This window comes from Stylophora pistillata, chromosome 2, assembly GCF_964205215.1.
Source record: "Stylophora pistillata chromosome 2, jaStyPist1.2, whole genome shotgun sequence".
NCBI classification, from domain to species: Eukaryota; Metazoa; Cnidaria; class Anthozoa; order Scleractinia; family Pocilloporidae; genus Stylophora; species Stylophora pistillata.
Genome location: NC_142520.1, coordinates 32,829,206 through 32,842,616, shown reverse-complemented (window position 1 = coordinate 32,842,616; position 13,411 = coordinate 32,829,206). Strand labels below are relative to the sequence as shown.

At 44.7% G+C, this 13,411-nt stretch overlaps 3 protein-coding genes across 3 annotated transcripts; 1 reads left to right on the top strand and 2 right to left on the bottom strand.

Moving 5' to 3' along the window:
• Nucleotides 1-1,243: 1,243 nt before the first annotated feature.
• LOC148738432 (uncharacterized) lies at nt 1,244-2,650 on the bottom strand. Its single transcript, XM_088748792.1, has one exon. It carries the CDS (start codon nt 2,564-2,566, stop codon nt 1,610-1,612), a length of 957 nt encoding a protein of 318 aa, XP_088604918.1. The 5' UTR covers nt 2,567-2,650; the 3' UTR covers nt 1,244-1,609.
• A 4,207-nt stretch (nt 2,651-6,857) lies between these two features.
• Nucleotides 6,858-8,034, top strand: LOC148738431 (uncharacterized). Its single transcript, XM_088749431.1, has one exon. It carries the CDS (start codon nt 6,964-6,966, stop codon nt 8,032-8,034), a length of 1,071 nt encoding a protein of 356 aa, XP_088605557.1. The 5' UTR covers nt 6,858-6,963.
• A 3,770-nt stretch (nt 8,035-11,804) lies between these two features.
• On the bottom strand, nt 11,805-13,313 carry LOC111346675 (uncharacterized). The gene has a single exon (XM_022953948.2). The coding sequence runs from the start codon at nt 13,311-13,313 to the stop codon at nt 11,805-11,807; it is 1,509 nt and encodes a 502-aa protein (XP_022809683.2).
• Between the last annotated feature and the right edge of the window lie 98 nt (nt 13,314-13,411).

Here is a 13,411-nt window from a genome sequence, read left to right as displayed (position 1 = left end):
GCCCTTGAAAATGCTTTATCCTTCACTGTCTAGTGATTTTATGTGTATCTTGACAGCACCGAAATCCAAATATTTGATAAAAGAGAATGGATTTGAATGTTTCATTTCCAATTCTTAAAAATGTAACACAAGTGGGCTGAAAAATTTGTAGGCCCGGGCCTACGGGCCTATAGGCTGGCTACGCCACTGTTAATTAACTGCTGTTTCAATGTCCCAGGCAGTCATGGAACGTGAATTTGAAAGTGTGACATTTACACGAGACCAGTGCGAGTGCTTAACACAACCTGTCTTATTCGAATTTTACGGTAGCATGTTAACCCAAACATGCAAGGCTTTTATAACCCGAAGCCTGTTTGTCATTTTCTACACTGAAAACGAAAAATTTGGACTGCCTGGTATGGCAGTTCAATATGGCCTCTTTAGGCCTTCGTCGGTATAGGTCTCGTGTAATCATCACCTATGTTGGTAACAAACGTCTAGTAAACAATATTAATAATATTTAGAACGAAGAAAGAAAGTAATAATGGCAAATTACAATAAAGTTGAATTTTCTTACAGTAAAATCTATGCCCATCATATGCAGTTTAAAATACTCACTATACGGATGGCCTCTTGCAACAGTACAGTGAAGTAGCAGCCTGAGGTAGCTTCATAAGATATGTCCATAAATTGATGCATTTTCATCGAAATAACAACATGTTTCCCTTCGAGTTCATAAACTAAAACGGCTGCTGGTGCCAGAGATATGTCATTTGGTTGCATAAATTACACGCCGCGCATGCTACAGCCGCCATATTTGATAGATGCATGGGCCAGCGGTAATGACAAATAGGAAATCACTATCGTTTGGGTTTGCTCGGATTATTCAAGATGGCGGCTCTACCATCGAACGTGTTGTCATGTTTCAGCGCAACAAATAAACGGACTGTTCACATAGACTGACCACAGTCTATGCATATGGAGAGGAAATTGCAAGGAAACGAACTCGGAAAGGCGATTACATGACTGGGGGGTGAGTTAACGATGAAAATATATCGCGTATTACACGAAACGAGAATTTTGCTGTCAGTCTGCATTTTATACCCAATTTTGGTCTCAGTCTGCATTTTATACCCAGTCTGCATTTTATACCCAGTCTGCATTTTATACCCAGTCTGCAGTCTGCAATCTGCAGTCTGCAGTCTGCAGTCTGCAGTCTGCATTTTGTACTGACCGTATGCAAAACGATTTTAAATAATGTTAATGGAGTTCTAAGCAGACGATTTAATGTATAAAATCTTTAAGTGAATATGTTTTCCATCAGAAATATTAATGGTTTTTATGTGAGCAAAAGAAAGAGCTACGAAAAAGCTGAATTTGACCCTTTACCTGCTGACTAAAGCTGACTTTTTACCACTTGTTTTCGCTCCCCTACAAATCAGCCAGCGCTTTAGCTGTACCACACTGCATGCCTCTACATTTCTGTTTTGCAAAACAGCCCCAGGTATATCGTCTTCAGTTAAAATAAAGCCTTCTTCTTTAGTTTCTGAGAGCTTACTATCATTCGCAATGGACGCCATTTTGATTTCTGTCCAGCCAAACAATCCATGCATGCTTTGCGATCGCAGTTTCAGTCCCAGGCCCTTTTTCGTTTTGTTACCGGCGAATTTATCCATGTAATTATTATTCTGCTAACAGTAGATGGAGAGATGTGAAATAAATGTGCCAAGTGGTCCTCATGAAAACCTTGCCTTAGCCTACACAACACTAGAAAATATTCATCTAGTGGTTTGAGTGTCCTGGATCTCCCTTTCTTCAGGTTAATTTCCTCACTTTGCCCAGAATCATCAGAATAGTAAAAAATCTCAGTGTCTGTATTTGACGATAGCCAGTAATTGATGTTTTCACCCAATTCCCCTGGATCAAGGTAATTGTAGATGGCCATGAATGAATCCCAATTTGAAAATCCTGTATAAAAGGCACTAGAATCCTTCATATTTTGAATATTCTCCAAAGAAAATAATTTGCTTTTCAACTCATTATTTTTTCGCTCCAAGTGCGAGACCTTTAATGTAAGATCTTCAATCTTTTGATTTAATGTCTGTATAGTTTCTCGTAAGTGTTCTTCGTAAGGAGTGTAGTCAGTTTGTGTCCCAAAGTCAACACTTGTTGGTTCAATTTCATCGATAAAGGCCTGTTCTTCTCGTTCTTCGATGGTCATATCTTGAGCTGGTTCCTTTTCTGTTTGCCTCTCCGTACGCTTGTCAATAGAGAACAGCCTTACTTTTGGTGGATTCCGTTTTCTCGGCGAAGTGCGAACCCATGCAAACAAGGAAGGCACGACTCCGGGCTTCAACATGTTTTTCCCTGCCAGGGTTCTTTTAATGTCACTTTCCCTAAAATGTCGACCACAAACTACCGTTGTTTTCCTTACTTTAAAGTTTGGTCCTTCCTCTCTTCTTATAGCATGGATCCATTTTTTCTTTAGTGTCTTGTCTGAAGGAAAGGTGAAGAAAGAAAGCTTTTCGCCGTCTTCGCCATGGACGTCTCTCGCAGTACACTGTGGTACACAACAGTGACTTGGCATTGCTCGTAATTAATTCGGCCAATAAAACCACAAGAGTAAAAGGAGATTATATCTTCTTTCTATAACGGTAAAGCTGTACTAAAATATTGTGTACTTTGGAAGAAAAAGTATTCGTTTTTAGAACTTGGTAAATATTCCAATACAAACTCTTATGTTTTACAGCGAAAGATGACTGGATGGCCTCGCTCTCATGCAAAGTTCAATACCAGTGTTCACTCGTCGCCCGCCATTATGAAAGTCGCGTATAGGTGAGGTAGAGTTTTACCACGGCAAGCGTATGCCTGAAAGGCATACTTACCTGACGCGGGATATTTTCCATTGCTGAGGTGAAGTGTCCTTCCGAAACCTTTCGTGGGCAAGGATTTTTGTAAGTATTACTCATTTTTCAATTCAACTCGACTGTGCTAAGTACCTGCTGGGAGGGAATGCCAGTCTTTCGTTTTTCTCTCTTTGTTGGTCACCCATCCACTTTCGTGCTCGTTGGGTTGGGTTCCAACTTCGTTAGTCTGCCCTATTGGGCTCTCTTGGGCTTTTTGCCCTTTTTTCCTTTTACTTCTTTATAATGGTGTGGTCTTTGCGTAAGACCATTGACATTCGCTGTGAGCACTTTCCAGCTGAATTGCTCCCCAAGGATGTTTTTAGTCATATCTACGAATTTTTCGTGAATGACTCCCCGCATAATGTGGTCTCAATACAGGCTGTTCCGAATCGAGTGGCCTGGGTAACTTTTGATAACGAAGAACCCAAGGCCTATTATGAAGGTTTAGGAGTAATTATGGTTAACGGGGTACAATGTAATGTCATCCAGCCCCCACCACCCCCCCCCCACCCGAGACTCTTGTCAACGTTTTTTGGTACCCCTTTGAGGGTTCTGTAGAGTCTATTGCTACTGCCTTGAAACCCTTCAGGGTTGTCAAAGATATTCGGTTCCAGAAATGGTCAGTGCGTCCATCTATTTCTACGGGTACCCGTTTGGTGCGAATGGTGTGCACTAAGGAGATTCCTAGGTTTTTGGTTATCAATGGAGTCAGGTGCAAAACTTGGTATAGGGGACAGCCCCTTCGTTGTGACATTTGTCGCGCGGAGGGTCATAAGTCAGCTTCCTGCCCTGAGAAAGGCAAATGTCGTTTGTGCAAGAAAACGGGGCATTTTGCTCGGTCTTGCCCCAAACCCTGGAGCTCACCTGCTGCTGCTCCGGCCTCCCAGGAGCCGCCTATCTGCGATCAAGATACTGTGACCATAGATCCCGCGAATATGGAAGAGGCCGAGGGTGTGGCCAGTGCTGTGGTCAATGAAGCTACCCCTCAGGGTGATAGCTGTGTTGTTGAGTCTGAGGCTGGGTTTGCCTCTAGTGGTGTTGTGGACTCAGGGGGCCTTCTGGTCGAAAAGGTAACCCCTGCTCACAGTGAATCTGCGAAACCGGATCTGTACGAGGAAAGTTCTTTCAGTAGCGACGAATCATCCTCTACTTCTAGTAGTGATGATATAATTGGTTGTAGTGAAAACTTAATTAGTCTATCCAATAATTCTAGTGGAAACTTAATTAGTCAATCAAATAATGTTAGTGAAAACTTAATTAGTCAATCAAATAATGTTAGTGAAAACCTAAATAATGAAACAAATATCTGTAGTGAAACAAATATCAATAAGGCTACTGTACATAGTATTGTAGATGAAACTGATCCTCCAGGCTGGGCTGAAGCTTCCCAGTACGAGGAATGTGAAATGGTCCAAACCCCCGGGCCCCTTAAGAGATCTGCTTCCGATGTCTCGACTGAGGGCTTGCCGGATACTGCGCGCCCTTCCAGGTCTCGCAGCCCTCTTAAAAAGAAGAAGACTCCTGGTCAACACTCTCTTCCGGGTAATCTTTCTAAAGCTGCTAGAACTGCTGTTGGCCCTCCCAAAAAGTCATAATGGATTTCACCTTTCTTTTACTCATGTCTCTTTCTATACTTACCCTAAACTGTAACGGGATCTGGGATCAATCCAAACGGATTGGTCTCCTGGAGTGGTTGCGGTCACTCCCTGTGAGGCCTGACATTGTCTGCCTCCAGGAGACTCACTGTATGACTCGTCTTGAATGTTCCTCTTGGTTTTCCTCTTCTGGTTTTTCTTCTGTCCTTTCTCCTGGATCTATTCATTCTTGTGGCTGTATCATTCTATACAATCCTTCTCTGTCCCTGCTTCATTCCTGGTATGATGATTGTGGCCGCTATCTTCAGTGTGAATTCTCCCTTTGTGACAAGGTCTTTCGTGTTGTTTGCTTATATGGTCCTAACCGCAGCCCTGCTCGAGACCTCTTTCTTGATGATCTTCATCTCAAGGTTGATCCCCTGGTTCCCACCCTTCTCGCTGGTGACTTCAATTGTGTTTTTAACCGGGCTCTTGACCGTCGGGGCTCTGATCCGTCCGATTATTCACGTGAGAGCTCCACTGCTCTCAATCATCCGTTTGACACATGTTGCGTCACTGACATTTGGAGGTACCCCTACCCCTCCTCCCCTGGCTTCTACTGGGTCAGGTGGGACGGCAGTCTGTCATCTCGTATTGAGCTTTTTGGTGTACCTTACGCCTGGGTCTCTTCTGTTTCTTCCTCCTCTGTGTTTGTCTGCCCCTTTTCTGACCATCGCTCTGTTAGTGTCACTATCTCTCTTCCGGATGCCGTCCCCCCTGGTCCAGGCTTTTGGAAGTTGAATGTCTCTATCCTGGAGGATCCTGACTATCTCTCCCTCATTGAAGACGCCTGGGCGTCTTGGCGTCGGTCCATCCCCCGTTTCCCCTCGTTGGTGAAATGGTGGGATCAGGGGAAAAAACTCATTAAAAGGCTCTCTATTAGTTATTGCTGTAACAAGTCTAGAGAAGCATCCACGAATCGTGACATTCTTGTCCGTCTGATCGATCATCTGCGTGCCAAACTTGACCTGGGCACGACATCGTGCTCGGTGCCCTATCGCGCTGCTCTTGCCGAGCTCGCGACGATGGATACTCATCTGGCTAAGGGTGCCCAGGTTCGTTCGCGAGCTCGATGGGTTGAGGAGAGTGAAACTTCATCTGCTTATTTTTTTCGCCTGGAGCGTAAACAGGCTGCTAAAAGACATATATCTGCGCTGAGACAGAGTGATGGCACCATTGCCTCTTCCCCCACCGATCTCTGTAGTTCTTTTCTGTCCTTCTATACTAACCTTTTCACTGCCTCTCCTACTGATCCTGCTGTGCAGTCTGGTCTCCTTGAGAGCATCTCCTCTAAGCTCTCTGGGGCCCAGTCTGCTTCTTGTGAGGGTGACATCTCCTTAGATGAGGCTTATCTTGCACTCCGCGGGATGGCTCGCCTTAAGTCGCCCGGCCTGGATGGCCTCCCGTGCGAGTTTTACCTCAAATTCTGGCATGTTCTTGGTCCTGATCTGGTTTCTGTTCTGAACTCCTGTCTTTCCTCTGGTTGCCTCTCCCTGTCTCAGCGCAGTGGTGTCATCTCTTTGTCCTTTAAAAAGGGTGACCGTCTTGACCCCCGGAATTGGAGGCCCATCAGTCTGCTTAATGTTGACTACAAGATCGCCTCCCGATGTATCGCCAGCCGTCTCCTAAAAGTCATACACTTAGTTGTAAACAAAGATCAAACTTGTGGTGTTCCGGGGCGGTACATCGGTGAGAATGTTGCTCTCCTCCGCGATGTTGTCGACTTTGCATCATCTTCAGGATCCCCTGTTGCCATCCTCTCCCTTGACCAGGAGAAGGCATTCGACAGGGTCGACTGGGATTTTATGTTGGCTACTCTTGAATCTATGGGGTTTGGCCCCTCATTTATCAGCTGGGTCAAGCTCTTCTACCGCGAGGTGAGGAGCGCTGTAAACGTTAACGGTCATCTCACTCCTTTCTTCCGTCTGTCTCGTGGGGTCCGGCAGGGCTGCCCCCTGTCGCCTCTCCTGTATGTCCTGGTTGCTGAGGTGTTTGCTGTCAATCTCCGTTTAAACCCTCGCATCCAGGGCATCTCCTTCCCCGGTGTTGGTTCAGTATCCCCTATTATCCAATATGCAGATGATACGTCGCTGATACTCTCTACCGATGATTCCATCAAGGCTGCTTTTGAGGCTTTTGCTCTATTTGAAAAAGCGTCCGGCTCCAAGCTCAACTTAGCCAAGTCTAAGGGCCTCTGGCTTGGTAGCTGGAATGGCCGCCTTGACCCTCCTGTTCAACTCGACTGGTCGTCCTCTAAGCTCAAGGTCCTCGGCATTTATATCGGCCCCAAGAATCTTGATGAAGACAACTGGCGCCCTCGGATCGTCGCGGTGGACCATGTTCTTAAATCTTGGCGCTCTCGTTCTCTATCGTTCTGTGGCAAGGCCCTTGTTATCAATGCCCTTGCCCTCTCCCGGGTTTGGTATGTGGCCTCCCTCATTCACATGCCGGCCTGGGTGTGCAAGGAGCTCTCCCTACTAGCTTTTTCTTTTTTCTGGTCCGGCAAGCGTGAACTTGTTTCTCGTTCTGCCGTGATCCAATCCCCTGTCTTTGGTGGGTTTTCTGTTGTTGATGTTCATTCCAAAGTCTATGCCCTTCTTGGCCAGTGGGTGAGGAGGTTCGTTTCCTCTCCCTCTGGCTGGTGTGTCTCCCTGTCTTCTTGCTTTGTATCTCATTTCGGTGTTCCCCCTTTGTATGTCTTTTCCCGCCCTTTTTCCTTTGACCCCAGGGTCTTGCCACTCTTCTACCAATCCCTGTTGCTCGCTTGGAGGAGTCTTAATGGCTCCTTTTCTTCTTCGCAACATTCGCTTGTTTATGGCTCGTCCACTCCTCTGGTATGTGCCTCGGTCTCCGATATGTCCACCCGCCTCTGTTATCGTTATTTATTGTCTGAGAACATGGTCCCACCGCATTGTGTCGCAAAATTTAACAACATCTACGCTAACTTGGACTGGCCTGCCACGTGGCGCTCCCTGTCCCTCTTTCATCTCGACCATCATGTCATCGACCTCAACTGGAAGATTGCGCATGGCGTCTTGTACACCGTACAGCGTCTGGCCTCCTTTGGTCTCTCTGTTCCTTTGCCTTGTTTCTGTGGTGCCCTGGTCGAGTCACCAGAGCACCTCTTCTTCTTCTGCCCTCTTGCCCAGAGCGTTCTTTCCTGGTTGCAGTCTCTGTTGTTTGCCTTCTCCCCGATGTGCCCCGTTCTGCTCGTCTGTCATGTACTCTTTGGACTTAACTCTCTCGAGTTGAGGACCACCCCCCATGTCTTTGTCTACCTTCTTAACCTCTGTAAGTTCTTTTTCTGGCAATGTCGCAATGATTTTCGCTTTCGTAATTCTAGGCCTGGCGCTGTGGATCTCATCACCCGCGTGAAGACCCGCTGTAAGTTCCATCTCACCATCTTCTTTAGGCGCTTCACGTCGGGCAGATGTCGTCGCTTCTTCCACCGACAGTGGGGTGCCCGTGGTACTGTCGCCTCTGTTATTGATGGAAATTTAGTCTTTTTGTTCTAGGTTCTCCTGCTTGCTTGAGTGTGTGTCTCATCCCTGCTTGAATGAGTGTGTCTTTGTGCCACTGATGCTGGGTCTCCTTTATTGGTGTACTGCACAGTGGTCTTTTGTACGTTTCCGTTCTGTAACCCATGTGCTCGGTCTCCTTTATTGTGTGTACTGCACTGGGTTATGTCTCGTTTCCCTGTATCAGTACCGTTGAGTTGTGTGTGTTAATTTTAGGTGAGGTAGGGTTCGATTCCCTAGCGTGTTTGGCGACTGGTGTCCCTCGTTTGTTGCGGACCCAACCCTAAGGCCTTGCACTGTAGCAATGGGTTGGAGTAGTCATTATGGTCGGCAGGCATTGCACCGCCCTCACGGGAGCCTGACCGTCCGCTTCAAAGATAAAAAAAAAACTTACCTGACGCGGGATTTTTTCCTTGCAAGGCTAAGTGTCGACCTCTTACCCTTGTGGTATAGAGTGTGTTAGTGGTGTGGTTTTTAGTTGAGGTATTAGTGTCAGATAAGTGAGTACCTGTCGGGAGGGAAAACTTGTGGCCTTTTCCTCTTGTGCAGGTGGTTTTCTTTTTCTTTTTTGGTTTTTGGTTTTTTGGTCACCCATCCCTTAGATTCGTCTTTGGGTTGGAGCCGAACTCCAATATGGTTATGTCCTTTAATAGGACTATTGACGTGGACTGTGGAGGGCTCCCTGATGGGATTCTCTTCCCGGAAGCTGTGAAATTGTTGCTGGAGTTTTTCGATCGTGAGTCGGACCATAAAGTTGCTGCGGTGCAGGGGTGCCCAGGCCGTGTGGCCAGGGTCACCTTCGTTGAGAATGGAGAGGTTGCTAAGCTTTATTTTGAAGAGTTAGGAGTTGTGAAGTTGGGCGATGTTGAGTGTAGGGTGGCTAAGCCCCCTCCTCCCCCGCCCCAGCTCACCACTGTGGTCATATCGTGGTTCCCTTTTGAGGGTTCCAATGACGCCATTAGCTCAGCTTTGTCCAGCTATGGTACTGTCAAATCGGTTCGACATCAGGTTTGGCCTGGTAGGCCCTCCGTGTCTACTGGGTCCCGGCTAGTACAGATGGTGGTGAACAAGGAGACTCCCCACTTTGTTTCAATTCGTGGGGTGCGCTGCAAAGCCTGGTACAGGGGGCAACCCCTAAGGTGCGACATGTGTCGCAAAGTGGGACACAGAGCTGTTCACTGTCCCTCTAAGGGTAAATGTTTCTCTTGTGGTGCAGCTGGGCACCTTTCTAGGAACTGTAAGGCGACCGTGGGACCTCCTGCTGAGGCTGTTGATGTGCCTTCGGTCTCTGAAACTATTCAGCCTACTTCTGAGCTTGAGTCTGCGACTGTTGGGCCTTCGCCCATTGTTGACGAAGTCAACTCTCCTTCATGTTCTGAGGCGAGTGAGGAAAGGTTTACCTCTCTGGATGCGGTTGACAGTGCTGATGCCTCGCTTTCCGTGAGTGTTATCTCGGGTGACGCTGGCTTTGCCAGTAAAGATTTAGTTAATGACAATAATAATACTGCTAAAGAAGACAATAATAATACTGCTAAAGAAAACAATAACTTAGGAACCAATAATTTAGTTAATAGTAACAATAGTGACCAACCATGGGACCAGATTGTTGAGTCTGAAATGACTGAGGAAATTGATGACGACAGTTCCGCCCATGCCAAGCTGATCGTCCCTGGCAGTGATTCGAGACCTACTTCCCGTAGACGCACAAGGAGGGATGTCCTGGCCCCTGCTTCTGGTGGCATCTCGAAGAAACCTCAGCACACTCGTTCCAAGGGTGCTGTTGCAGCCGCTAAGACCGCGAAAATTGGGCCTAAACTGGACGCTCAGTGTTAACCCAAACGTTCTTCGTGAAGTCCCTGAGCTCAGCGCTTTGTCAAGTGATCACATCAGTATCATGTGGGATATTGGACTCAACTATCGATTGCCACCTGACCAGCGCAATGTCTATCACCAGTGGGTTTCTGACCCTAGATTCCGAGGTCTTCGCAATAAAGACGACTTAATCGGACTGGCTGTTGCCTTCGTTGCCGATAGGTTCCCTCTTTAAGTAATTGTAATTATTTAGACATAAATATAGTATTAGTTAAGTTAAGGTATGTGTGGGTGTGTTTAATTTCTGGGAGTGAGTGTGTAATTTTTTGGTGAGGTGGGGTTCGATTCCCCAGCGAAGTTGGCGACTGGTGTCCCTCGTTTGTTGCGGTCCCAACCCTAAGGCCTTGCACTGTAGCCATGGGTTGGAGTAGGCATTATGGTCGGCAGGTATTGCACCGCCCTCACGGGAGCCTGACCGTCTGCTTCACACATAAAAAAAAAATTACCTGACGCGGGATTTTCCTTGCTGGTGAGTTGGCTCTTAAATAAATAATAAATAAATAAATAAATTTTAATTAGTTGTATAGCCCTATTTACATGTACAGATCAATAGTGCTTTACACTGAATAAAAATTAAAAACCTTATATATCTAAATAAAAATTTGCAATAGTAATGGTAGCTAAAAATACATAAGAATAAATTATTTTAATGTAATATATCTAAGTTAATGATTACAAAAAGCTTCATTAAACAGAAATGTTTTAATAGCTTTTTTAAATTTATCCAAACACTTAATCATTTTAATTTCATGAGGAAGTCTGTTCCATAAGTATGGTGCTGCTGCCTGAAAAGATCGATCACCAAATGTCTTCAGCATCTTACCCTTAGGGGGCTCTAAGTAAAGACCGTCATTAGATCGAAGACAATAAGAAGATTTTGATTTAATAGATATGAGGCTGTTAATATATGACGGAAGTAAATTATGAAGCGCTTTAAAAGTAAGTAGAAGAATTTTAAATTTAATGCGAGCCTGGATTGGAAGCCAGTGTAACTCATATAAAATAGGAGTAATATGCGAGTACCTTCCAACGTTCAATAGCAGTCTTGCGGCTGCATTCTGTACACGTTGTACTTTAGCTATCAGTTCCTTTGAGGCACCATACAAAAGACTGTTACAATAATCTAATCTATTCGTTATAAACGCATGAACTAAAGTATGGAGACTGTCTTCGTGTAAATATTTCTTAATGCTTCTAATGTTATGAAGATAAAAGAATGCAGATTTGCAAATATTTGTAATACGCTTAGACATGCTTAGGTTAGCATCCAACCAACAGCCTAGATTTTTTACCTCGGAGCTATTATTAATTACCGAGTTGCCAACGGAGATACTGATTGGCTGTAGTTTAGATAATTGTTGTTTTGAGCCTATTAAAATCAGTTCAGTCTTGCTATCATTAATTAACAGTCTATCATGAATCATCCACTTCCTGATCTTTCCAATACAGTTCTCCATTGCTTGCAAGGCTTGGTCTTGAGATGTAGTATTAGGTCTAAAACTCAGATATAACTGGGTGTCATCAGCATAACAATGAGCACAAGGGAGCTCGTGTTCAATGATCTTAAAGAGCTTAGATGCATATATAATAAATAGAATCGGTCCAAGACACGACCCTTGAGGAACACCGCAGCCTGAATCGAATGGGTTAGATATCGAACCCTCGATGTCAACTTTTTGCATCCTGTTATGGAGATATGACTCAAACCAGCTCAGGGCAGAATCAGCAATACCTAACTCTTCGTGGAGACGTTTGATCAGTATATCATGATTAACAGTGTCGAAGGCGGCACTAAGATCCAACATGACAAGAAGAGTGACCTCTTGTGAATTCATCTTCATTAAGATATCGTTAACAACCCGAAGAAGCGCTGTTTCGGTACTATGTCCTTTTCTCTAAGATGATTGCATTTCTGGATAAACAGAATTGTCTATCATGTGTAAATGAAGTTGATTATACACCGCCTTTTCGGTGAGCTTCGATATGTATGGCAAATTACTAAAAGGTCTGTAGTTACTAAGAAGTGGATCAAGACCAGCTTTTTTGAGCAACGGCTTAACAAGTGCACATTTCCAGACATCAGCAAACACACCATCCACGAGGGATAGATTTATCATTTTTGTGATCACGGGAAGCAGGACATCAATGCAGCTAAAAACCAGTGAGGTAGGCATCGGATCAAAAGAACAGCTTTTCTTTGCGCTACCTTCGATAAGTTTCCGTACTTCGAGTTCAGAAAGTGCTGTAAATTTACTAAATTTGGGGGTTGGTGACAATGTACAGTTTAAAAGCGGGTCAGTGGAAAGATCTTGAGCCATAACGTCGAGTCTTGTACCAATATCAGTGATTTTTTGAACAAAGTACGAGCCCATCCTATCAGCTAATTCAAGCTTATCATCGCAAGGTGGTAGCACAGTGTTCTTTTTCCTTTGATTCAAAAGAGTATTCGCAGCTGCAAAGAGCTTTTTTTGGTTTGAACTGTTATCATTAATGAAGTCATGATAGTATTGGCTTCGAGCTTCGTTCATTAATCGATTTGTCGTATTCTTGATCTTTTTGTATGACAACATATCGTCGTGTTTGCCAGAGCGTCGCCATTTTCTTTCTGGTTTTTGTTTTTCACGGCGGGCATTTTTTATATCTTCATTGAACCAAGGGACCAGGGGTCGAGATCGTATAACTTTGGATCGAAGTGGAGCATGTCTCTCGAGCACTTGGGACAAGGTATCGTTATAGCATTCAACGAGATCGTTAAGCGAATCTGGACTGTAATTACAAAGCTCAGAGGTAGACAGATCTTGTTTAAAATCCTCAATCTTGATTGCCTTCAGTTTTCTATATGATATTTGCTCATTTTTGGGAGATGGTTTACTTAAGGCAAGATCGCAAAGAACAGTAAAATGGTCTGAAAACAAGTAGTCAGTCATAGGTTTGGCTGTAAGAAATGAATCCGAACAACAAGTAATCATTAAGTCTAAGGTGTGCCCAGATATATGTGTAGATTTATCCACGTGCTGTTGAAGGCCCATAGACGATAGTAAACGAGAAGCATCAGAGTCAGTATGTACGTCGACATGAATATTGAAATCACCCGTTATCAGCAACGGCTCAGGAGACATGATGATCGACTCGAGGTAAGTTATGAATTCATCAAAGAAAACACTAGTGGTAACTGGATGGGCTTGAGAATATGGTATACGATAGATGACAGCAATTCTCAAGCTATTTGAACCATAACACAGAGTCCATTCAAAAAATTCGAAAGATCTACGCTCACCACCGTTCATTTTCTTGGCATCTATGCCGCTCTTTATTAAGAGTGCAAGTCCATCACCAGTCCTTCCAAGACGCGGTTGATCGAGCAGCTTGAAACCAGGCAGAGTAAGTTCAGCTCTATGTGCCATGTCACGTTCCGTCAACCATGTTTCTGTAAATATGTAAATGTCCGCACCGGTGGATGCTGCATAGCAAACAAAATCCGCAGATTCGTTTTTAATTGATC

Bases quoted from the DNA above. Each gene is read 5' to 3' on its own strand.
- LOC111346675 (XM_022953948.2), bottom strand. From the start codon at position 13,313: ATGGCACATAGAGCTGAACTTACTCTGCCTGGTTTCAAGCTGCTCGAT.
- LOC148738432 (XM_088748792.1), bottom strand. From the start codon at position 2,566: ATGCCAAGTCACTGTTGTGTACCACAGTGTACTGCGAGAGACGTCCAT.
- LOC148738431 (XM_088749431.1), top strand. From the start codon at position 6,964: ATGCCGGCCTGGGTGTGCAAGGAGCTCTCCCTACTAGCTTTTTCTTTT.